A 23869-nucleotide genomic window follows, 5' to 3' on the forward strand; every position below is an offset into this window, starting at 1 on the left:
AGCCTAAAATAATGTCATGGGAGCACGAGGGCAGCACGACTAATTCGACGGTATACAGTGGACCTTGAATGAAGGCGCGAGCAGTACAAGCAGCGAGAGGCGTCATATTTTGAGCGTTCGCGGTTCGAAGGGAGAAGTCGGAGAGAGGCGTCAAAACCTTTCGTAGTGTGCGGCAGAGTTCGGCGGAAATTACAGATACGGCGGCTCCTGCATCTACAAGTGCCAGGACGGCAACCCATTCGACAGAGATTTCAATTACGTTGGCTGGAGAGGGACGAGGACTCGGGCGTTGCGACGTGGACGCAGTTCGTGCCTCGGGAACTGCGGCCATCAGTTTTCCTGCTCGGTGGACACGGGACGGCGCCGCATCGGAGAAAGCGAGCGACAACGGCGAGATGGTGAGCGGCGGGTACAGGCGGTTGGGCGGTCAGGGGAAAAGGCAGAGGTAGGAAGGCTGGAAGGCGAAGAGGAAAACGGAGCGGAGAAAGGGGGCGCTCGCCGAATGTTCTGAAGAGGAAGCATGCAGCGACGACAATGGCGCGCCAGGTGACCAGCACCACCGGAAGCAACACATATTGGGCGGTCATCGAAGGTGCGCCACTGGTGGGGGTAAGGTCCGAGTCGCTGAGGATTCGGAAAATGCTGTCGGTAAGGTAGCGGCATAGGAGGAAAATGCCGTCGGTCGTGAAGCGGCATAGACGGCGGCAAAAATGTCGGTGGTCGATGCATAGAGGACGGCAAGGGCGTTTGTGGACGACATCGGGAAACTGCTTTAGCGTAAGTGAGAGGTGCCGTGACTGGTGTCTCATCAGCGGCTGGAAGAACGGCTTGAGATACTTGCTCTTGAATGAAGCCGCGGATCGTAAGATGCAAAGTAGGTGGCGGTTCCTGGACAGAAGATATCACAGATAGCTGGTGGGCGACCTCTGCGCGAACGAATTCCTGAATTTTTTACGAACAGAGCAGCATGGTTGTCGTCGACTCCAAGGCTTGACAGAGACTCGGCGGGCGGGGTGGGACGTCGGGTGTGAAACCGTTGCCTGCGCAACTCGTCGTAACTCTGGCACAATTCTATCACTTCAGCGACTGTGTGAGGACTCTTCGATAATAACATTTGAAACGCGTCGTTCTGAATACCCTTCATTATATGTTTGATCTTCTCCTCCTCGGACATCGACGCATTCACCCGTTTGCAAAGGTTAACAATGTCTTCAGTGTAGCTCGTGGAGTTCTCTCCGGCCTCTTGGGATCGTGTGCGCAAACGTTGTCCTGCAAGAAGCTTTCGTACTGCTGGCCGACCGAACACTTGGGTAAAGTTGGTCTTGAAGACCAACCCCGAAGTGAGGTCGGCTTCATGGTTTAGAAACCATAGTTCCGCAACGTCCGTAAGATAGAATGCGACGTTTCTGAACTTGGTAACATCGTCCCACTGCTTATGAGCACTCACTCGCTCATAAGACGAGATCCAATCTTCAACGTCTTTGTCACCTGTGCCGGAGAAGATAGGTGTATCTCACTGACGTAAGGCACCGGCACAAACCAAGGTGGCCCGCACCGTTGGAGGAGCTGGAGGGGTGCGTGCGTCGTCGCGCATGATGGGGGGTAGAGTGCGACTCCGAAGTTGCAGGGTGTTCGAAACCCAGCACCTCCACCACTTACTAAGAGATTTATTAGCAACGGGCGCGAATGGGTAGCAGTCACAAGCGTTTGGCCAAGGACAGCAACCACGAGCTCATGCCGATAGCGATGTACTGTGGCGCAGGAAGGCGACTATTCTTTGTTATATTAGAAGCATTTTTTTCTATGAACATTCTACTATCATCTGTTACTAGGAAGTTGATTAAAAATTAGGAAGACAGTTACTGTGCAAAAAAATGTTTAAAAGCAGCCAGGCTTTGCATATTCATTCATAATAGGATTATGTCATCGGTTCATTTTTCAATAAATCCTTTTTACAAACTTCCTAATAACCAGTGTTACTAGAAAGTTGAATGAAAATGAAGCAAATTTACACCTGTGCATGAAACAAGACTGTCTAGCACCAGCGATGTTCACTGAATAATTATAAGCTTATTTAATAATATTCATACATGTTCTGTAACTTGGGTTACGTACCGTAAAAGGCATAATTATTTTTATTAACTTCCTATTTAATGGTGTTTCTAAAAAGTTAAAATTGTGCGTATTAACACTCTAGTGACTTTCTTTTAACATACTGAAGTTAGAAAAAAGGTAACCAACTTTCTTTTGGCAAACGTTACTAAAACGTAAAAGACTTGTATGTTACTAAAGTTGATAGAAAGTTGATAAAAGTTCTAAAAAAGTAAGCAAGCATTTTTGTATGGGGTAGCTCAGGAGGTAGCGCGCTCGCTTAGCATGCGAGAGGTACTGATATCGAGACCAAGCACGTCCACACTGGAGCACTTTCTTCTTTTTTTTTTTTTGCAGCATGGGAAAAACGGATAATTGTGGAGTTTAATTCTCCCAAACTCGATAATGGGTGCTGAGGGACGGTGGACAGTTCCGGAATAATTTTGATATGGTGGGGTTCTTGCACTCGACTTCGACTCCCACCAAATGGCGTGGGTTAGAGTGCCCTAGTTAACTATACCTTTCTTAACTGTGCTTGACGTAGACGGGACGCAGAGGAGGAACTACACACACACTGCGCTAACAACTTGAAGCGCTGTCCTTTCTGTGATAATGAATCAACTAGCCCGTCAGTCAATCCTTGCAAACCAGTAAAGTCAGCATGACCGCACCTAGCCTTTTGTGATGCTGTCATTAATAGAATGGCCCCGTGACCTTGTTCCTTGTGGCCAGTTCGCTTTCGATTGTAATGCACGCAGTTTTTTCGAAGGCAAGCAATTTAAAGTTTTAGCAGTTTTAGTGCCAATATAGCAGCGAAGCCGTTAAGAGGAAGTTTTAGCTCGGGCCCAACTCCGACGCGGCCTATTCAAACAGGTCTAAAACGCAGAAAGAATTTTCTGAGATAACCCCTCGACCGATCTTAATGAAATTTGCTGGATTCGAGAGAAAAAGGGTATATTCTAGTGCCTATTGGAAGCGGAATTTCTATTTAGGGCCTCAATATTGGTGAAAGAATTTTCAAATATTCGAAAGTGCGAGAAGAATAGACGAATGAAGTTTACAAATCAATAACTCCGCATCAAAAATTCATATCGTGGTTCTGTCAACAGCATCCATTAGATAATTGAAAGCGGACAAATCCGAAATGTCGATTTATATCTTACGTGAATTCGTTACGTTGTGTACAAGGGCTCAGCAAAAGTTGTACTTCCATATTACTATGTTTATTGAGATTCATGAGTAATATATCAATTTTGTCCGCTTCAGATGAGCTGTTAGATGCAATGAACAGAATTGTGATATCATTTTTCATTGCCGAAATACACAGTTGTAAGCTTGACGGTTTAGTTCTCTGAAAATTTGCGATTTTTTTGAATTTTTTATAAACAAATGATGATCTAAATCAAAAATTCGAAATCAACAGTCAATATATTACAAGTTTTTCTTTTAAGCGCAACAAACTTCGTCAAATTTGGTGCAGTTGTTGCCGAGAAAAACTAATTCTCCTGTTGCATGTATTTATATACGAGCACTTGAGCAGCGGAAATGTGTGTGTTTTTTTTTTTAGAGCAAAATCCAATACGGGGGGGGGGGGGGTGCGGGGGCGTTTATTGCCGGTCGCGTGCGCTGGTACGCTGCTGCCTATGCGGCACGCCTTATTGCCTAGGCTGCCGCGTAGCTGGTGCGTGATAATTGCCAGGAGACCAAAGAGCCTCTACTGACGCCCACACAAACAACCAACAAGTGAGTGAACAGGACGTGCGACTTTATTGGCAGAGGAAAAGCAGTGCACCTTCTCGTACAAGAGCAGAAATAAAATCTGCATCTCGAGATACACTGGGAAGCTCACTTAAGTCGTCGCACATGGCGGTCTGGTAACGAGCGACAATCAGCAGCGCAAGCAAATTGGACACTGCCCCGCCTGTTTGCGTCGACAGTCGCCGTAACTTGCATTGAGAAGCAACCAGGTGACGCAGGAATCTGCTGCCGCAGCCAGCAAAGCGACATGGACTACCCGGCATTTTAGCGTTATCTCCTTTCCCACCTGCACGCTTCTTTTTGTTCTTTCGCGTGCCGCTAATGTGTAACTCGCACTTGGTGCCTCACATTCTCAATACGGGCATGGTCGGTTTTGTGGGCATCACCATTTTGCAGCCACTTTTGCAGAGGTCTTTCCACCCATGTGGCTATCAACTTCATACACTTCGGATCACGTAATCGCATATGCTGGTTTCCGTTCAGGCCACATCACGTTTGATGAAGGCCCGCAAGCATAATTTGCCCACTGCTGCAGCATGAAAGGTCGAACGGGGAGCACCAATTACGGTGCGTGTAAATTGGGAGTCATTGTCACTGTGTGGACTGCAGGAGCAGATGGTTACCTCGCGAGACTGTTGCCTAATGCAGCTGACCAGGTCGTCACATCCAAGAAACATAACATGGCGACAATGATCAAATGAGACTCGGCATTCAATCACCGCATAAGGTCCAGACAATACACCGTACATTGGCTAAGATCCACATGAAAACAGTGAGCATTCACTCACTATAGGTCGCTTACAGAACACTCAGCTACCCGACTTCAGGCATAGTGCTTGCCTTCGTCACATATGGAAGTCTAGTAACGAGTGAAAGCCAGCGGCGCAAGCAGATTGGACAGTGTCCCACCTGTTTGCATCGACAGTCGCTGTAAGTTGCATTGCAAATCAATTGGGTGATGCACGCATCTGCTACCATAGCCAACACAGCGACATGAGCTACTTGGCATTTTAGCGTTACCTCTTTTCCTGCACGTTTCTTTTTGTTCTTTCAGGGGCCTTTAATGGGTTGCTCACGCTTGGTGCACCACCTGCTCTCAATATGGACATGGTCTGTTTCGTGGGAATCGCCATTCTGCGGGCCTTTCCACCCATGTGGATATCAACCTCATACACTTCGGACCATGTAATCACGTATGATAGTCCCCCGTTGATGCCAAATCATGGCCGAGGAAGGCCACAAGCAAAATTTGCACATGGCTGCAGCAGCAAAGGACGGAACGGGGAGCATCAATCATGGTGCGTGTAAACAGGGACTCTATGTCGCTGTGCGGACTGCAGGAGCAGATGCTTACCCTGAGAGGCTGTTGCCCAATGCAACTGACCAGGCTGCCACATCCGAGAAATGTAACAAGGCAACCATGATCAAGTGGTATAGTATTGAAATAAGGCTATGTAATGAAATCACTTCAGCATACGTCTAACATAATGCATTGGCACTATACACTATACATTGGCTATTATTCACATGACAACAGTGAGCATACACGCACACGGGTCGCTTACGGCACATTCAACCGTCCGACCGCAGGATGTGGGGATGCGCGACTCTCGCGCGTCCCCTGATATGTTTTTCCCGCATGGCGCGTCTCCTGTAATCCGGCTTCGCCGCGTGGCCTGCGTGATGCCCACGGCGGTAAATGTGGTTGGGGCGCAGTGCGAGAGATGGCGCGAGTGTTGCGTTGCTAACGCCGCCTCACGGCACGGTTACTTGGGGGCGCAGGGGAGGACGGACCGGGGGCTTCCCCGGCGGGTCGGCGCGCGGCGTGGACATCCCGCGCGCCGCCGACCGATGCTTCTGCGAGACCGCCTCGCGTGGCCGCCTTCGAACGCGCCACGATTCGCGTGACCATACACGCGAAGGACCAGGCGTTGGGATCCAGCATGGGGCGAACATATTCGCTCGCTTCCGGTCGCGGTGAGTCGGACTTCTGGATTTGTCGCGCGCCCATCGGCATGTTTTGTGGGTAGCAACTCGGCTAGCAGGCACTGATCTATGAAAGGTGCAATAAATGCCCTTGTGATTGTTTGCACTACTGTGTTGTCGTTCCTTTGTCCCAAGAGTACAAGTGTGAGAGAACCCACATCTGGCTGCCCAACGTGGACCTCTTGGGACATCGGACGATAGATTTAACAGTTTGCTTCGTTCGAGACCTTTGTTTGAACCGAAGCGTAGGCCTAGCGTGAATTTTGATCGCTAGCGTCGGCGGCGTGCTTTCTTGAGCGAGGTGATGGTGGCTGTAGTGTGTTTGAACATGTCAACATGCTAAGCCTTTTCGCAAGAGTTTTTTTAATGGCATTCGTCGGTACGAGAGCCACGTGGTCTGCATCCTGGGAGAGCGAGGCTCAGCGCCCGCGGAGCAGTGGCAAGCCTGAAGCGAGTGAGTACGGAAGCCTCGTGGGTGGTCCGAATTTCTCATGTAAATAGCTTCTCCTATCTCTTTGACTCTGATGAAGTCGCGGCTCTGGGAGCCGGGTGGCCACGGGCCACGGGTGCCACTACGGGCTGACTGGTATTGCGGCCTGGCACCGGGCGCTCCGACACCGTCTGGGACGGTGGGCGCCGTCAACTCGGATGCTGCGTGCACCGAGCGGAGTAGGACCACCTCACAGAGCTAACGTCTCCTCGCGGCTGCCTGTTTGGCGCCCATTTTGGGTGTTGTTTTTGGATGCCGGTTGTTGTCAGGGCAGCGACGCTTTAGGCCTAAGGCTTTACGAAGCTGCCTGTCGCACGTGGAGGGACACAACCTGGTGGACCGTGGCGTTGAGGTGTTGCAAGTTGCTTCCCTCATTCTAGTTAGCCTCGCACGAATTGAAATTACTCGTTCGACTCAAGAAAGCGAGCTTCGTTCACGTGAACTTAGCATCTGAGTAGCTGCCCGACCTTTTGCTAGCCGAGTTGAACATCGTACCACGTGGGCGATGCGCATGCATAATTCCTCTCCCTTGCACTACTTTAGTGTTTGCCGAGTGTGTTGAGTTTACGCAGCGTGATTGGAGTCACCCCTGGTTTGCCGTCACCTGCACATCGTCTGCGCTGCTGCCCCGGACTACGATCGAGCCGCCCTGGGCGATGGTGATGCTGTGGCCAGTTCGGTGCGGCGACTTCGGCGGCCTCCTGCATCCAGCTCACAACCCTCGGCGGCGGACAAAAGAGCCGGCGGTCACCGACAGCTACGGCGGCTCTTCCCAGCAGGGCGCGTTGGGGCGAGCGACGCTTTTCGCGACCGACTACTGCGTCGTCGTCTCCGGAGTCCTGGCCTGGAATCGTGCCGTCGAGTCTGCAAAGCTGCCGCTGTGACCGGCGGACGCCAGCGGTGCACCCAAGGACAATGTCGGCTCGCATGTTATGGACAGCGTGCGGACATTTCTTCGGCGCGACCACTGTTTAGTGTTCTACCTTGTTCGCGAAGCACCGTTTGATGTTAGACCGTGTCACATGTCTTGCCGGAATATGTAGTGATTTAAGGTTGGGGGGATGTGGGGATGCGCGACTCTCGCGCGTCCCCTGATATGTTTTTCCCGCATGGCGCGTCTCCTGTAATCCGGCTTCGCCGCGTGGCCTGCGTGATGCCCACGGCGATAGATGTGGTTGGGGCGCAGTGCGAGAGATGGCGCGAGTGTTGCGTTGCTAACGCCGCCTCACGGCACGGTTACTTGGGGGCGCAGGGGAGGACGGACCGGGGGCTTCCCCGGCGGGTCGGCGCGCGGCGTGGACATCCCGCGCGCCGCCGACCGATGCTTCTGCGAGACCGCCTCGCGTGGCCGCCTTCGAACGCGCCACGATTCGCGTGACCATACACGCGAAGGACCAGGCGTTGGGATCCAGCATGGGGCGAACATATTCGCTCGCTTCCGGTCGCGGTGAGTCGGACTTCTGGATTTGTCGCGCGCCCATCGGCATGTTTTGTGGGTAGCAACTCGGCTAGCAGGCACTGATCTATGAAAGGTGCAATAAATGCCCTTGTGATTGTTTGCACTACTGTTTTGTCGTTCCTTTGTCCCAAGAGTACGGGTGTGAGAGACCCCACAAGGCATAGTGATTGCCTTCGTCACACATGGTGGTCTGATAAATAGCAACAACCAGCAGCGCAAGTAGATTGAACAGTGTGTCCTACTTGTGCGCACTGACAGTCGCCACTGAAGATGAGCAACTTGCGTTGCAAAGCATTCGGGTGACGCAAGCATCTGCTGCCGCAGCCAACATAGAGACATGAAGTGCTTGCCATTTCAGCGTTACCTCCTTTCTAACCTGCTCATTTCTTTTTGTTCTTTCGCGTGCAGCTAATGTCTAACTCACACTTGGTGCCCCACATTCTCCAAATATGGGCATGGTCAGTTTTGTGGGCATCCCCATTTTGCAGCCACTTTTGTAGGCCTTTCCACCCGTGTGTATATCAACTTCGTACACTTCGGGCCATGTAATCACATATGATAGTCTCCGTTGATGCCAAATCATGGCCGAGGAAGGCCACACGCGAAATTTGCACACGGCAGCAGCAGGAAAGGACGGCATGGGGAGCACCAATCACGGTGTGTGCAAATTCGGAGTCTATGTCACTGCGCTGACTGCAGGAGCAGGTGCTTACCTCGAGAGACTGTTTCCCAACGCAACTGACCAGGCTTCCACATACGAGAAACGTAACACGGTGACGAGTACCAAGTCGGACAGGAGCGAAAGAAAATTCCGCAATAGATCACTTCAATGTAACTTGCGCAAGAACACAGGCTGTCAAGCAAGAATAGCAATTCTGAATGAGACTAGGAATTAAATATAAGAATGAAAAAGCTTGCATTCTAGAAAGAAGCCACTCTACCTTGCAAGCACTGAAAGCCAAAAACATTAAGAAAAGTTTAATGCTACATAGCACACAGTACAAATGTTAATGCAAGACACACGCCAATGCCGCATCAGCTATTTCAGGAGAGGAATTGCACATGGCAACGTACACTAGAAAATACTGCTACACATATGTTTTGCTACTAGACAGTAACTGGTATTAAGTATGAGCAAAGAATTGGTTGACCTTTAATGTTTGGATGAGGAAGAGGAATGATCTTTAACAACAATGTGGAATGAAAAAGCTTGCATACATTGGAAAAAAATTATACTTGGCACAAATGGTATTTGACAAGGCCAGAAAGCTCATTAAGGAAGGGCAAGCTGACAGAACTCTTTTGGCCAGCGTCGTCTGTGCTTGTTCAGAGGTTGCAGGTACGTCTGAAGACACATAATTTTTGTTGTTGAGGTACCTGGATGACTCGGCCACTATCTGTGCTGTGTAATGATGGCAGAGGCTCTTTTCACTCTTGAAACAATCGTCTGTAGACTTGATATCTCATCCAAATACTTCTAGAACGACTTCTTTGTTCGTGGTGTAAAGCCTTGCGAATTCGGCTTCAGCCCCTTTCTGTTGGTGTAGATGGGGGCTCCCGTGATGACGAAGATGTGCTTGGCACAGACTCTATTGGGGCAAAACAGTGACACATGAGATACAGCAGAGATTATACAAAGTCATGTAGTGCTTTCTCTTATGTTCGAACCAATTATACTTAACTGTAAATACGAACAAATGTTCATATCATCTGCTACAAACAAATTACATGTATCTAAAGAATACCAAGCCAATACAGCATACATCAAGCATATTTATTTCTGAACCAGGTGTTGTTTACATTGTGATAGCAGCCAAAGTCCACACAGTGACCATGTTGTAGCAGGCAGCAACTTCTCTTTAGTGCGTGGAGTTTGTTGCTTTATACTGATGCCGTCCTCATTACTGCATGTCTGGAACAGAAATTTTGGCTGCATAAGATATTGAATAAGCACAATTTTGCAATATGAAATGAGGAAAGGTGTGACATATACATTGTAATGGTTTGTGACTGCAGAGCACAATATACACTGTTTGTTCTAGGGCGCTTAGCAGCATGGTAAATCAATATTGCCACTCTCCATAATATTGATGTCTGCCTAACTACAATGCATGTCAGCAGCTTAAGTATTATTAAGATCACAAATGAGAACATTTGTGCGCTCATTTATGCACTAGGAGAGATCACACTGCTGGTTTCACAAAAAGTGAAAGACATGAAGCTATTAGAAATGACGCATTCTTTTTCTGCATGAACGTGATGCACCGCTTTACAACTACAAAAATAAATGTCCTCAGGTAAACAAAACTGCACAGCAAGAACATTTGGAACCAACAGGTACGAAATATGGGTGAATTATTATGCGTGAAACTGTTTGATACATTAAATTCAGTACTTTAGCTTCAGTTTATCAAAGGGTTATTCGGTTCTGTGGACGAAAGAACTTGCAGGCGGACTCGAAAAAAAAATACATTGATAAGGCTACTCTGTCACCCATGGCTACGACTACAACGAGATAAAAAATAAGACGCGCGTTCCGATATCGCTTTCTCTTTCGTGAATTCACAACTAAAGTTTATTTCGCAAACAGCAACGGAGAGTCCTGACTGCCCATATGTAATGCAGCACCTAGTTCATTAACTTGTCTCCACCTGTACCTTAACGAGAGCAATATTACATAAGGATTCAGGCAGCAATATTAAACGACTCACCGGTACTGCTGTCCTCAGTCGCAGAATACGGTTCCCGTTTCGATGCAGATGCATGGCTCACGACCGAAACGTAGCTTTTGGGCTTACATGACCGCTTGCAAACACGTCCCTTCACCAGAAGTTAAATGACGGGAGACATCGAAGCGCAATAAACTAGTTTTAGCAACAAAGAAGCAACCAGTCTAAGTGTACGAACGGATGAATCCGTGCCTCCATGCACTCGAAAATACCGGTAAAAATTTTAAATCGAGGCCAGAGGTCAGCTGGAAGATCGATGATGCTGAACGCTATTTGCGTTTATAATGACAATAACAGTAAACTTACTAATTAAAGGTACAGTATCTAATTAGTAATGATAATTATATGGCCTGTTTTATGTAATAAACATGCTTCGGTAATTGTAGGAGAAAGCTTGTAAGAAAAAATTGCGCTTATTACGGCGCCCCTAGCGGGAGATATTGAAACTAACTCGAGCATCCCTTGAGTGTTTCTACTAGGCTTCTTTCATTAGCAGCGACGCGCGGTCGATTATTTCGCCCTCTGTGGCCATTTCTTGAACTTGAGAGTGTTCGGTGCCTGGGCCGATCCCGAAGATAGTGCAATACCGGACTGACCCGCGGCGGATTTGAAGCAGGCGTTAAGCGCTCCCCATACGTGGGCTTATCCCGAAGATAATGCAATACTGGGACGAACCGTGGCCCAGGTGCAGTTCGCCATTAAGGGGCACAGATACACAGCTTCGCTGGTCATACTTCTTCACAGAGTGGAAGGGAACTGCGTTTTCTTCTTTTTGCATTAATTTCGCTTTTATGAAGAGATAACGCTATAAATGCAATGTCATTCGTTCTTGTCTCATAGATTTAAATATAGGTTTATATAAACTCTATAACCGATTCATCCGCATAAGTAGGCGTAATCGGGGAAATGCTCGCTGGCTCGCTTACGCACACATTCGCAAGCAAACGTTCGCGCACACACAGAGATATGACACATGCTCGCCCGCATTCAAATTTACTCTTGTCCACGCATACACACACGCGCAAAAACGCACACACGCACTCACGTTCGCACAAACTCACGCACGCAGAGATATGACACATGCTCGCCCGCATTCACATTTACTCGTGCTCACGCATGCACACACGCACAAAAACGCATGCACTCATGTTCGCACATATTCACACAAACTCACACACAGAGAGATATGACACATGCTCACCCGCATTCACATTTACTCGTGCCCACGCATGCACACACGCGCTCACGTTCGCACAAACTCACACACACAGAGATGTGACACATGCTCGCCCGCATTCACATTTACTCGTGTCCACGCATGCACACACGCACAAAAACGCACACACGCACTCACGTTCGCACATGTTCCCACAAACGCACACACACAGAGATATGGCACATGCTCGCCCGCATTCACATTTACACGTGCGCACCCATGCACATGTGCGCGTACAAAATGTACGCACGCAGACACTCACGTTCGCACATATTCAGAGTAACGCACACACACAGAGATATGACACATGCTCGCACGCATTCACATTTACTCGTGCCCATGCATGCACACACGCACAAAAACGCACACACGCACTCACGTTCGCGCATATTCACACAAACTCACACACACAGAGATATGACACATGCTCGCCAGCATTCACATTTACCCGCGCCCACGCATGCACACACGCACAATAACGTACGCACGCACTCACGTTCGCACACACTCACACAAACGCACACATACAAAAATATGACACATGATCGCCCACATTCAAATTTACACGCGCTCACGCATGCACACACGCACAAGAAGAACGCACGAAACCACTCACATTCGCACACACTCATACAAACGCACACACACATGCTCCCCCGCATTCACATTCACACGCGCCCACGCATGCACACACGCACAATAATGCACGCACGCACTCACACAGAGACACGACACATGCTCGGCCGCATCCACATTTACAGGTGCCCACGCATGCACAAACGCACAAAAAACGCACGAAAGCACTCACGTTCGAACACACTCACACACACGCACACACACAGAGGTACGACACATGCTCACCCGCATTCACATTTACATGCGCCCACGCACAAAAATTCACGCACGCACTCCCGTTCGCACACACTCACAAACGCACACACACAGATACGACACATGCTCACCCGCATTCACATTTGCACGCGCGCACCCATGCACATGTGCACGCACAAAATGTACGCATGTACGCGGAACTGCACACACACAAACACTCGAATGCTCGCACACGCATACACACACTTGTGCGCACGCATATTGAAATACCGAGACACAAACACGCGCGCACGCACAAGTACAAGTACACACACACACCCACACTCAAGGTGTGCACACCCATATACACTCCCTCTCCTCCCTGCTGCCTCACAAAAACATGCGCATGGAAACAGACGCCAATTATCGTTCAAAACTCCACTTGTAAAAATCGCTTTACGGCTTCAGTTTTGCGCTTCATGTCAATGTGCCTCTGCTGAAAGGGTGCAAGACCATTTGCTCCTGTCGTGTGACATAATCGCCCATCCCCGACCAATATACTGCTTTAACGCACCACCAATTTTCCGACTAATTGCCATAAATGCATCTGTTGTTACAAAAGGCTAACCTCTTGGCGCAGAGAGTAAAAACTTGTTGATAATCGGCTATTATATAGAAATAAAATTGCTTAAGATTTTGACCCTTTCAGTTTTTTCAGGACGGTGAAGGTGCAATGTCCAGAATTCCTGGGTATGTCCATGCTATAAGGCACGATAGCATTTTTTAACGCAACACAAAGATATGCGCATGCTTGTTCTTATGCTGTCCAAGGAATAAGATCTGATTATAAAAGCGATGACTTAACAAATAACCAACCCAATCCTACACTTAAGGAAGTAAAAATAGAAAATATAATATTTGAAGAGCCCTCCTGAAAGAAACAAGACTGAAACCAAACCTTGAGTTTCGTGTTTCGGCCATCTGGTGGGAGACTTTCGAACTGAGTTCTACGGGGCGTTAAAAAATAAAAAGAGGTATCACGCAGCACGGCATCGAACCACTGCCAGCATGACGCGGAACGATAGGTGCGAGCAATTAAACGCCTCGGCCACGGCTTCCGAAGTTTCCAGAAGTGATAGCCCGGGTTTTTATAGATACCACGTGAACTTGCACGTCTGTGTCAAACATTGCCTTTGGGAACCGTGTTACGTCATGTGTAGAGAGTCGAGATAGGCATCAATCGAAAGCCGAGTCTCCTGACTACATACGCTGCAACGACTTGTACTATAGACGCAGTAGTGTTATGACAGCTACCATTTTTGTCTCGAAAATCGAGAACAAATTTTCTTTGTTTCCATAAGCTTCCATTGCTGAATGTTTAACCACTCTGGGAACATAACACTTGCGTGCCGTGCAGAGAGTGATCACTGCATTTGGCTCGTGTGGATTATCTTCCAGAACATGTCTGTCACCTGCCTTTGTTCAATAGTCGACCAGCAGCTTTTGTTATTCGCTGAAAACCCGCTCGCTCCATTGAAACCGAGCTAGCGTCGTGCCGGGGCCGCTTGTGGCGCTAGTTAATTGGTACGTGTCCAGAAGAGCTGTATATATCACGCACAGAGTCAGTCAGCTCCAGGGGCTTATCAGCACGGGGATTGTTCCGATTCCAAACACAGCGCCTTTCGTCGTCCTCGGGAACACGAAACTTCGGCGCGTTCTTCACGCCGCCATACACACTTGTGCAACCGGGAGCGAAGCAGTAGTTCTTCCGACGAGGCTTCGTCTTGTCACCTCATCGGTCAGAGAAAAAAAACTGCACACGAAATAAAGAATGCGCGCACAAAACACAGAATAACACAAGTACGCGGACGAGTGCAGGCGACAGGACAACGCGCGAGCGCAGCTGTGGCACGGCGGGCCCCAGTTGAAATAAAACCCCTTAAACTTCGCAAAGTAGCGACACTCTCCTCCTCCGCCTTCACTCCTCCTCTTTTCTCCTCTCTTTCACGCTCCCTCCTCGAGCGTGGCGCCGCCTACGCTGCTCGAGAGTAGCCATGGCGCCAACGTGCGCTCCTCGCCACTCCGTAGACGCTTTTCGAGCAAAAGTTGCGCTGATGCACGGCGCTAGGGCCCACGCTATGCTGTTAGGCCAATAGCGAGGTGGTGTCGGCCTCGGCCAGAGCGCGCGAGGAGGAGGCGGCATTCTTCAAAGCATCTCGCTACTTTACGAAGTTTAAGGGTTTTACAGGTGAAAGGCACGATAGCGCCGCCTTACGGCCGCAAAGCTTCCCCGGGTTTTCTGCTTCACGCGCGCCCATTGCCCGCGCCTCCCCCTCGGCCCACTACCCCTACTCTAGTGCACTATAATTCCGGTTCAGCTGAAAATGATGGTTCAGCGGCAGTTGTTGGTTTAGTCCTGATTCGGTTCGGCACCCAGACTACTGTATAGTATATCATTACCGACCCTTGGAATGGCTCCGGTCCTGTCAATCTCTTCCCTGCATTTTCCCCCCAATACTATAATCGCCTCTTACTTATCTTGACTGCTGACCGGTTATTTCTTCCATCTTTCTTGAAGCCAACGCTTCTGGAAGTTGGACACTCTCTACAGGTCTCGCTGAGTGAATAAGTTGGCATTCCATTAGGATATGCAGAGTCGTTCTCGGGCTTTTTTTTTTATTCAGGACACAAATGCCTCATCCGGTGGCGCCCATTTGCTTCGGTATTTTTTTGTCCTTTTTGCCCTCCGGCAGCTGTTGGATGGATTGATGGATGGATGGATGGATGTTATGAGCGTCCCCGTTGGGACGGGGCGGCGGGTTACGCCACCAAACTCTTGCTATTATACTGCCTAATGTTCTACTTAGGTTAAACAATAAAAAAACCTATAAACTCCCACAATCAAATTTCCTGATCGCCTATTGCGAACAGTGTTTTTGTACGTCTCCGTTCCCTCTGAGCAGCTGCACCATCTAGCGGCCCCACCGCGAAGTACTTTGCGTGGCCTCCGAGAATGTGTGACCTCTGAGAGTGCACCGGTGGCACGCCGTTACGTATGAGCCAGGTACTGGAATCGGGCTCCTCTCTCCAGCTTATCCTATGCGTTTCCCTGTGGACGCGTTTACTTGCAGCACGCCCAAGTGCGCTCATGGCCTCCGGGATGCGTGGCTTGCTGGTGCGCGCAAACGCTGAGAATGAAGAGTGATATGAACAGGCGTACGGTCCTTTTAGCGCCCGCAAGTAAAATAAAATGGCCACACGGCAGATGATGTGCTATGCGAAGGACAGATAAATTTCTATTTTAAATGGGACGGTTCAAATGGCCTAATTGGTTCAAGATGTATATAACGGTAGTGTGAAGTTGACGGTGACAAAGAGAAAATGAACCACACAGGACAAGCACTTGTCCGGAGTGCTTTCTATATTCGTCGCCGAACACAAGTTTGCCGCGTTCTTGTTAAACGGCGCCAGTAAAAAGCAAGTCGGTTTTTGCAACGAAATTTATACTTAAGTTCGATAGCTGCCAAGCAAAATTTTTAACCAGGAACGCTTGAAAAAGTGTGCTTGTTTGTTTACTGGGCACACGTACAGTGCGCGTCACCCTTGTGTAGAGCGCAGGAACGGCGGTCGCCGGGACGCTCCGCAAGCAACCAGCGACGCCTAACGGTAGTAGCTGGGGCCGAGATTAGATGCGTCAGTCGCTGCGTGCCCAGACACTTCTTATCTCGAGCCCAGCAGCTACCGTTAGACGTCGCTGGATGGCAATGGAGCGCCCAGGCTGCCGCCGTTCCTGCGCTCTGCACAAGTGACGCGCGCTCTATTCGCGTTTTAGCAAAGCTGACACCTTGGTTCAGAGCAAGAAAGTAAAACGTTATCTCACTTGACGACTGCCGGAAAGCGACAGCAAAAAAAAAAAGAAAAGAAATTGCGTGTCCTTCTGATGGAGTTCATGCACCGCAGCACATAGCCAACAGAATTGTTCGTGGAGTAGGTCTGATCGTTGGTCGGCAGCGTGTCTTCTACGAGATCGAGAAAAATTGCGGGATCGCTGAAACCCTGCAACCACTACAGCAGCCTCAAAAAGCATCCAGAAGAAAGCACCAACGCTGTGCAGGCGTCCAGAGGTGCAATCGGCAACACATGAACTGGGCTGAGCATAGAGTTAGCGAAGCCGATAAAGTCAGTGACACAAGAAAAAATATATATATATATATATATATCGATAACACCGTGACGCGCCCCTGGGAACGGCGCAAGTGCAATCGCTTTCGATTGACACGGTGACTGAGGGCGAGAAGTCAGAGGAAAGAAAAATTGTTTAACTTCTTTTGTTTACTCTCTCAGTGGAATAACACGCGTAAAAAATAGCTGCAGCAGTAATATGTCGAAGCTTGTCCTGGGAACCTTTTTTCGACGTCTGCTATATGCGGCAGGTGGCATAGCGATCAAAACGAAACTAGCGAAGAGATTCCGCGCCGTGACTATACTTATGAAAGACGCCCACTGAACCTGCTAAACTACGACAAAGTGTGTGACACTCGTTTGAGGCACATCTACAGTGCGAATCATTTCTTGGATTTTTCTTTTTCTGGCGGTGCGGCTTTGCTCGGATGGAGCTGTGCCTGTTCGGGATGCGTTGCTCATCTTCGTCCCACGGCATGCAGCGGCCAGGGTCCTCGGTGAGGAAGCTCTTCTTTTCCTCTTTGTGGGTGCTCTACGCTTCTCTCGTTTCCACTTCCAAGTTCTTAGTTTTCTTCGTACTTATACGTTTTTCGAAACGAGCGTTCGAAGAATGAACCACGCATTTCACAGCCAATCGCGGAGCCCTTGGGTATGCGTAACAACCACTCAGGCCAATAACCTGCACCGCACAGTACCCTTAGCTTTGAGCAGTGGTAAAAGCAGCGCTTGCAACCAATTGTAACTGCGCGATTTAAATGCGCGCATGCCGAAGCAGCTCTCAACTAAAATGACCTGCACATGAGCGTTGCTTTTGTTCTAAAACCTAACCTCAACCAACCCTCAGCAGAACCTCATCGCGGCCAAGTGTAACGTATAGAGGCCGGGGGAAAATAAAATGGGATCGCAGGCATGACAGCAGCGCCAAAAGCAGCCTTTATATTCAACTTCTTTTCGTGGAATAAAATCCCATGTGAGTGCAGCGATTGTCCCTGCCTGACGCTGTTCCTTTATTTTGTGTATGCTTTTTTTGGCGCTGCTTTTATGCCTGCAATAAATGACCAAGTCGCCCAAGAAATCGTATTACTGAAAATGGGATCGGAGACCACGTGCCAAGCTGCATTCTTCCGGCCTTTAACAATGCAAGTGCCTTCTGCCGAGACACGGAAATACGCATGCGCGTCATTTCATGGTCGTGTGTCTGCTTATACGCGCGGTTTTTACCGACGTGCTGCTGGAATTGCGATGATTCCAAATAATTGCTGTCCTTTTTGGTCAGTGGAGTGTTAAGTGCATCGCCACAATGGCATTAACAGACACCGCTATCCAAGCGTTAATTTCTGCAACCATAGTGATTCCGCCAGCAGGCTAGCGAAATACTGATGCATGGGTGGCCACCAGTGCTGCCTGTACCCCACGAAAATTTCCCTAAGTCTAGATTTGTTCAAATCTAGGAACATTTCGCGCTAGGACGTGAGAACGGTGAAATTTCTCACGTGACAGCGTGCTTTGATTTCACTCGCCGCAAGTTACTTTCACATTAGCACGCAACGTATGAGTTTTGACCGTACAGCAGCGCATTGAGCGCCCCTCGATAAGCAAACAACGGGCTTTGGACGCCTTGATTCAAAACGAAGTAGTGCTATTACAATCTTTCCGTATCGTACTTAAGGTGTACTGTCGATGTCTGTGCACTATGAATGAACTATTTATCTCTGAACAGTAAAGCAATCGTATGCTGGAACATGAAACAAAGCACCATGGGAACAACTGTGCGTAAGCCCACCCCTTTGCTTAGAGCCGAGCACGGCAATGCGGTCGTGGCGCTAAACAACTAGCCGACTGCGCAAACTTGTACAAAAATTTAGAGACAAGCGCCTGCAAGAATATCAGCCTTGTCCAGAGTCACAGTGGTGATGCGTGGGCGAGTTTTGCTTTAAAGGAAATATGGAGAATAGCCTCATATTTTTGTGCTTCAGCTACAAATGCGTTGAAGAGCGTCAGTGTGGTGGTGCTACGCGACTATGCACGACAAGCAAAAATATGATTCACATCCTTTACATACGTTTTGTGGAGTGGCGTACTGTTTTGACGACTTTACGTTCTGCAGGGGAGCTCCAGCGCCCATCTTCCCAACTTGAATAAGGTTTTGTGTAACCTTGGCACATTGCCCTAGGTTCAAAATAACTTAGGAAAACTACAAAGTATACACATGCTGACGTCTCCTGTGAACAGAGGTACAAAAGCAATGTTAACATGATATGCAATGCGATATCATATAAGCTTGGGTTTAGTGACTTCACACCCACTGGGGCGTCTGCGTTAGCAGGCGTTTGGTGTGTTGCGACACCATGTACTTGAGCACATGGGTCTTGGACCCTCCCGCGCTTAACCGTGTGCGCCTTAGCCGTGTGCGGGGAAAAGGGGATCCCGGGGGTTCAGCTGATGCCGGTTGTTCGGACTTTTATGGCCCCTAGGTGGAGGCAACACACCTCTTTGGCCTCGGCTTCACGTACACGGCACCCTCCGGACAGACACAACCGGGGGAAATCGATGGCCGTCTTTTCCTGTCCCTGTCCTCAATCTATTGTTTTCCTATCAATTTGCCTTTTCTGTCCTCTCATCTACTTTCTTTCCAATTTTCTGTCTCTCCCAAGCGGCTTGGTTTAACCTGGTGCGGTGTATCCAATCTTGAGTATGGCGCATTGGGTTATAGCAGCGATACACAGCTAGCGTGTGCAAGTCACTCAAGGCAATAGTACGTCTTACAAGTTCTTACCGCTGATATATTTCGTAAATGTATTATACTTTTGGAATGTAGACTTCATACTCGTAGTAGACATCATTAGCCATTGCCATAATCTCATTAAATATACATATTGCGCACTTTATAGGGACTGTTTTTAAGGCCATTTTACAGCCACATCATATGTACCTCTCACAATTCAATATTACATTGCCAACTCATTAACACTAGCCTGACGCTCTCTGGCCATACTTGACCCTTGCGCCATAAAACCCCATATATCATCATCAGTGACTTCACACTTTTAATTTTTTTAACGAGCTTAAAAGTAAATTTAGAGTACATAATTTGCAGTTGTTTGCGTAGCATGGATATTTATTATTACATAAATCATAGTTGAACCACATTTTGGACAAATCTAGGGAAATCTATTTAAATAATTCGTCCGAGTTAGGGAAAAACGGGCTTTGGAGGTCGGCAGCTCTGGCAGGTGCACAAGCATGGAAGGACGCGCATGCGCAATGTCATATATATCGATAGAAGGTTCTTGCTTCGGTAAAGGAAGCGAGAATGCAGTTCGAAATGCGTTCGCAGATCCCTGTACTACGTTTTGCTTGTCATGACCAGACGAAGGATGTTTTCTTTTAGTGCGCTATAGCATTAAGGCTTCCATTCTTGCGAAAAGACGTTGTGTATTTGTCCGCGCGCTGCGTGACCATGGTGATGATGATGCTTTATTGGCATCACCTTTGAAACTGGGCGGTGACCAATAGTCACCCAGCCTGCTTGACTTATTTAGGATTGCTCTACATGTTTTTCGTCCTAGCATGCTTGTATACATCTCCATCTTTTTTCCCCCCAAAACTTCTTCGCACAACTGATAGCTCCTCATCCGCAATTTCCTTGTCTCCCGAAGCTCAAGCTGCTTTTAGGGTTGCTAAACAAGCCGTCGCCGATTCGGTGCTTCTCATCCACCGGAGGACTAACCTGCCCACTCGCATCATGGTGGATGCTTCGATAGTGACCATCGGTGCCGTTCACCAACAGAAAATCGACTCCGTGTGGCACCCACTGGGCTGCTTCTCTTGGAAGCTCCAACCTGTCAAGCCTCGCCACAGTGTTTTTTGGCCCTGAGCTGTCGCCCATCTACTTCACTATTCAGCACTTCCGCCACTGCTTGGAGGGCAAGCCATTTCACGCACTATCCGATCACGTGTCTCTCGTGTACGTCTTCCGTGCGAACTCTTCCAAGTACCTCGCACGTGAAGTCGGCGTGAAATACGTCGCACATAAGCCTTATGGTGAATTCCATTGGGAGAACAGGAGTAGAGAGCCGAGCAGTGCGGAGTCGGGTGGCAGCGCAGTGAGAGCAGGAACACTCGACCCGCCACTGGAATGCGGCGTTGATCCGGAGAGCAGGTGGGAGGGGGACGTGTGAGGAGAAATGTACCACGTGACACAAGCAATCGACGTCCCAGCATTCTCTGCGGGAGAGCGGCAAAACACGTGTAACCGTGTTGTGGTCGTCGGACGTTCACCGTTTCGCCGCAGCGTACAACGTGCATTTGTGCAACGCCGACGCATCCCGCAACGTTTCCGTCTGCAAGATTATCCGAAATGGATTCTGAAGCTCAGCGCATCCTGCTTTCTATTATTCAGGGGAAGTCGCCGCGCGATGCGGAAATTTCTTTTGAACTAGAAAGAAAAACGGGCACTTTAACGATCTGACTTCCCTCGGAAGCTGAACAACGCACCTCCTCGTCGGAGTATGAAGAGACAGTCTTTCCAATGTACGAGTCCACTTTTGGTCTTTCCTCCGGCAATGAAAATAGCTCTTGAGAGATCGCCGCGTGCATTTCGTAGTCGTCATCGCTACTAGTGTCGTCCGTAGAACTACAACTCGAATCCGAAGTTGAGCTCCGGATGCTGTCGCTGCTGTCACCGTCGAGCGTCTCGAGCACTTCAGCAAGGCGAAGACGCTTTGCTGCCACTGTTTCCCGCGCATCCGAAGAGAAGCAAGGTGTACTAGAAATGTTGGTATCTCTCGCTGAATCGTTAAGCCCGTTCATATTAACGACGTCAAAGTCACTGGGGCCAAAACAGTGCCTACGCTTGGTTGCCGCAATTGCCGCCGCGCTCGCCCGCTGAAGCAAAATGAGGAGGATATGACGTTTGGATCACGTGACTTCCTCGGTACTCCGCTTTTCAGGCGAGAGCAGTGCGGACTGCTCCCGGCTGCTCTCGGCGCAGCGAAACTGCTCTTGTTCTACCACTGGATGACGGCGCTCCCACTCCTGTTCGACCAATGAAACACGCCGCGCCTGGAAAGAGCACTTTCAGCGTGCTTTTGAGTGCTCCTGTTCTCCCAATGGAATTCGCCATTAGAACGACAGAAAGTTGGACTAGTTGGTAAGGATTCATTATGCAAAAAATAGGTGAGGCGTGCAGACAGGACACAAGAGTAGAGAAGTGGACAACAGAAGTGGATAGTCGGTGTTCGTGCTGTCCACTTCTCTACTCTCGTGTCCTGTCTGCACGCCTCACCTCTTTTTTTGCATAATGCACATAAGCCATTCGTCAAATGCCTTATATATCGGAGTTCACAATGGATATGCGGCACATCAAAGGTACCTGCAACGAGGCAGCTGACGCACTTTCGCGCATCATCTCCCTTAGCCCTTTTACATCTGCTGCGGACTGGGAACGTCTAGCTCGGGTGCTGTCAGGATTGAGGGCTCAATCCCATCGCTCGTGATCCTTTGTCAAGATTGAAGTGCGACATGAATTCGAAGGTAGCTGGCCCATGCCGTCGTCCAACCTATCCACGCTGAAGACGTTGATGAAGAGAAGGACTGCTTCTCATCGAGAACGAGGAATACGGGTTTATTTACAGTATTTACATGCAGTTCATCAGTCTAGCATGACTGCGAGAGAAAGTACGTCAGTCTAACACAACTGCTTGAGAGAGTGTCTCAGTCCAACATGGCTGTTTAAGAAAATTGTCGAGCATCCGCACAAAAGCAGTTTTTAAGCACTCGGTCCTCCCGCGATACAAGGTGACGCGAACGTTCGTTTAGTCGCAAACTAGCCGCCTCTCCGCAGGACGGCTTACACACACACATGCACACACACACGTGTTCATGGTCCGAAGCCGACACCACACGAATTTTGTAGAACTCGGAGCCGTTCCGGGTAGCGCGTTGTCTTGCGTCTTGGTCGGTGCGTGGGAAGGAGCCTCCGTCGGCGTTCCCGCGGCAACTCTCCCGCCCGTGGGAGATCAGGTCCGCGTTGTCGTGTTGCGCACAAAGCCTGCTTCGTCGAACTCCTTCAGTCACAACGCATCCTAGCTGAAGCGACGCAGAGTAGAGGATGCGCGTATTGTTACCGACACAAATTCGACTTAGTCACGACTTAGTCGGCGACGCTCCCGGAATGTTGCCTCCACAGTCGCAACTGGTTGGCAAAACTTGCACTGCAGCTGGCCGTTCTTAACCGCGCAGATGGAAGAGCCCGAGTTGCATGTCTACCCCCATTTCCTCCGTCTGCAACTCGTTCCTGACCTGTTTCTGCCTGACTCACTCTCGCGCGACATGTCAGCGGCTGCAGCTCGCCCCTTAATTTCGACATCCTTTGGTCGTGCCGTTTTCCAATCACTTCACATCGGCCATACCAGCATCCGATCCACGCAGCGACTCCTTACTCCTTCTGGACGAGCATTACCACCGATGTTCGCCAGTCGTCCCGTTTGCGCCTCGCATGCCAGACGAAGACTCCCACGAGGTTTTAGAACAACTCCCAAGGCCAGTCTCGGCGCGCTAGTCTGAAGTTGTTACGTCACTTTACGTTGATCCGCTGCGGAGAAGCGTCACAAGTGCGCTCGGCCTAGCCTCGCCGCTGTGTAGCCCGTGACTAGGCTAGGGTTTAACAGATGCTTCGCCGGCGCCTGATCGCTCAATTTCGCCGTGGATGAAGCACGCACTGGTGCGAGTGCTTTAACTCTTCGCTCCAGACGCTAGGCTGAGTCTGAGCGCCCTGCCGATATAGCTGGTCGGGAAAAAGCACTGGAGAATCGCATCTAACCATGGTTAACAGAGCTGCCGCTCGTATAACTAGGTTTAAGCCAAGGTGAACCCGAAACGTCTTTTTTTATTTTCAAACCTTGAACCGTTACCCATGCCAGCACATGACCCGGTCGGATCAAGCTCATCCCTACTTTTTTTGCCACCAAACTCTGAACGTCTATTGCTTATCTAGATCGCTGACCGGTTGATGCGCCCGTTCACTTTAAATGCCAGCGCTTCTGGAAGGTGTGTGTTGCGTACTGCTCTCGCTCGGTGAATTCATTCGCATTTCATTAGGATGGGCTCGGTGGTCCCCGTATGTTTTCTGCAGCCTAGACATGCCT

At 49.3% G+C, this 23869-nt stretch overlaps 1 protein-coding gene across 1 annotated transcript in view; it reads left to right on the forward strand.

Moving 5' to 3' along the window:
- Positions 1-534: 534 nt before the first annotated feature.
- LOC142558333 (MIF4G domain-containing protein-like) overlaps positions 535-23869 on the forward strand; it is a 76486-nt gene continuing 53151 nt past the window's right edge. Inside the window, exon 1 of the mRNA XM_075670479.1 lies at positions 535-609. Within this exon, the coding sequence (XP_075526594.1) occupies positions 535-609 (75 nt within the window). The remainder of the gene's footprint in view (positions 610-23869) is intronic.

This window comes from Dermacentor variabilis, chromosome 9 (genome assembly GCF_050947875.1).
Source record: "Dermacentor variabilis isolate Ectoservices chromosome 9, ASM5094787v1, whole genome shotgun sequence".
NCBI lineage: Eukaryota > Metazoa > Arthropoda > Arachnida > Ixodida > Ixodidae > Dermacentor > Dermacentor variabilis.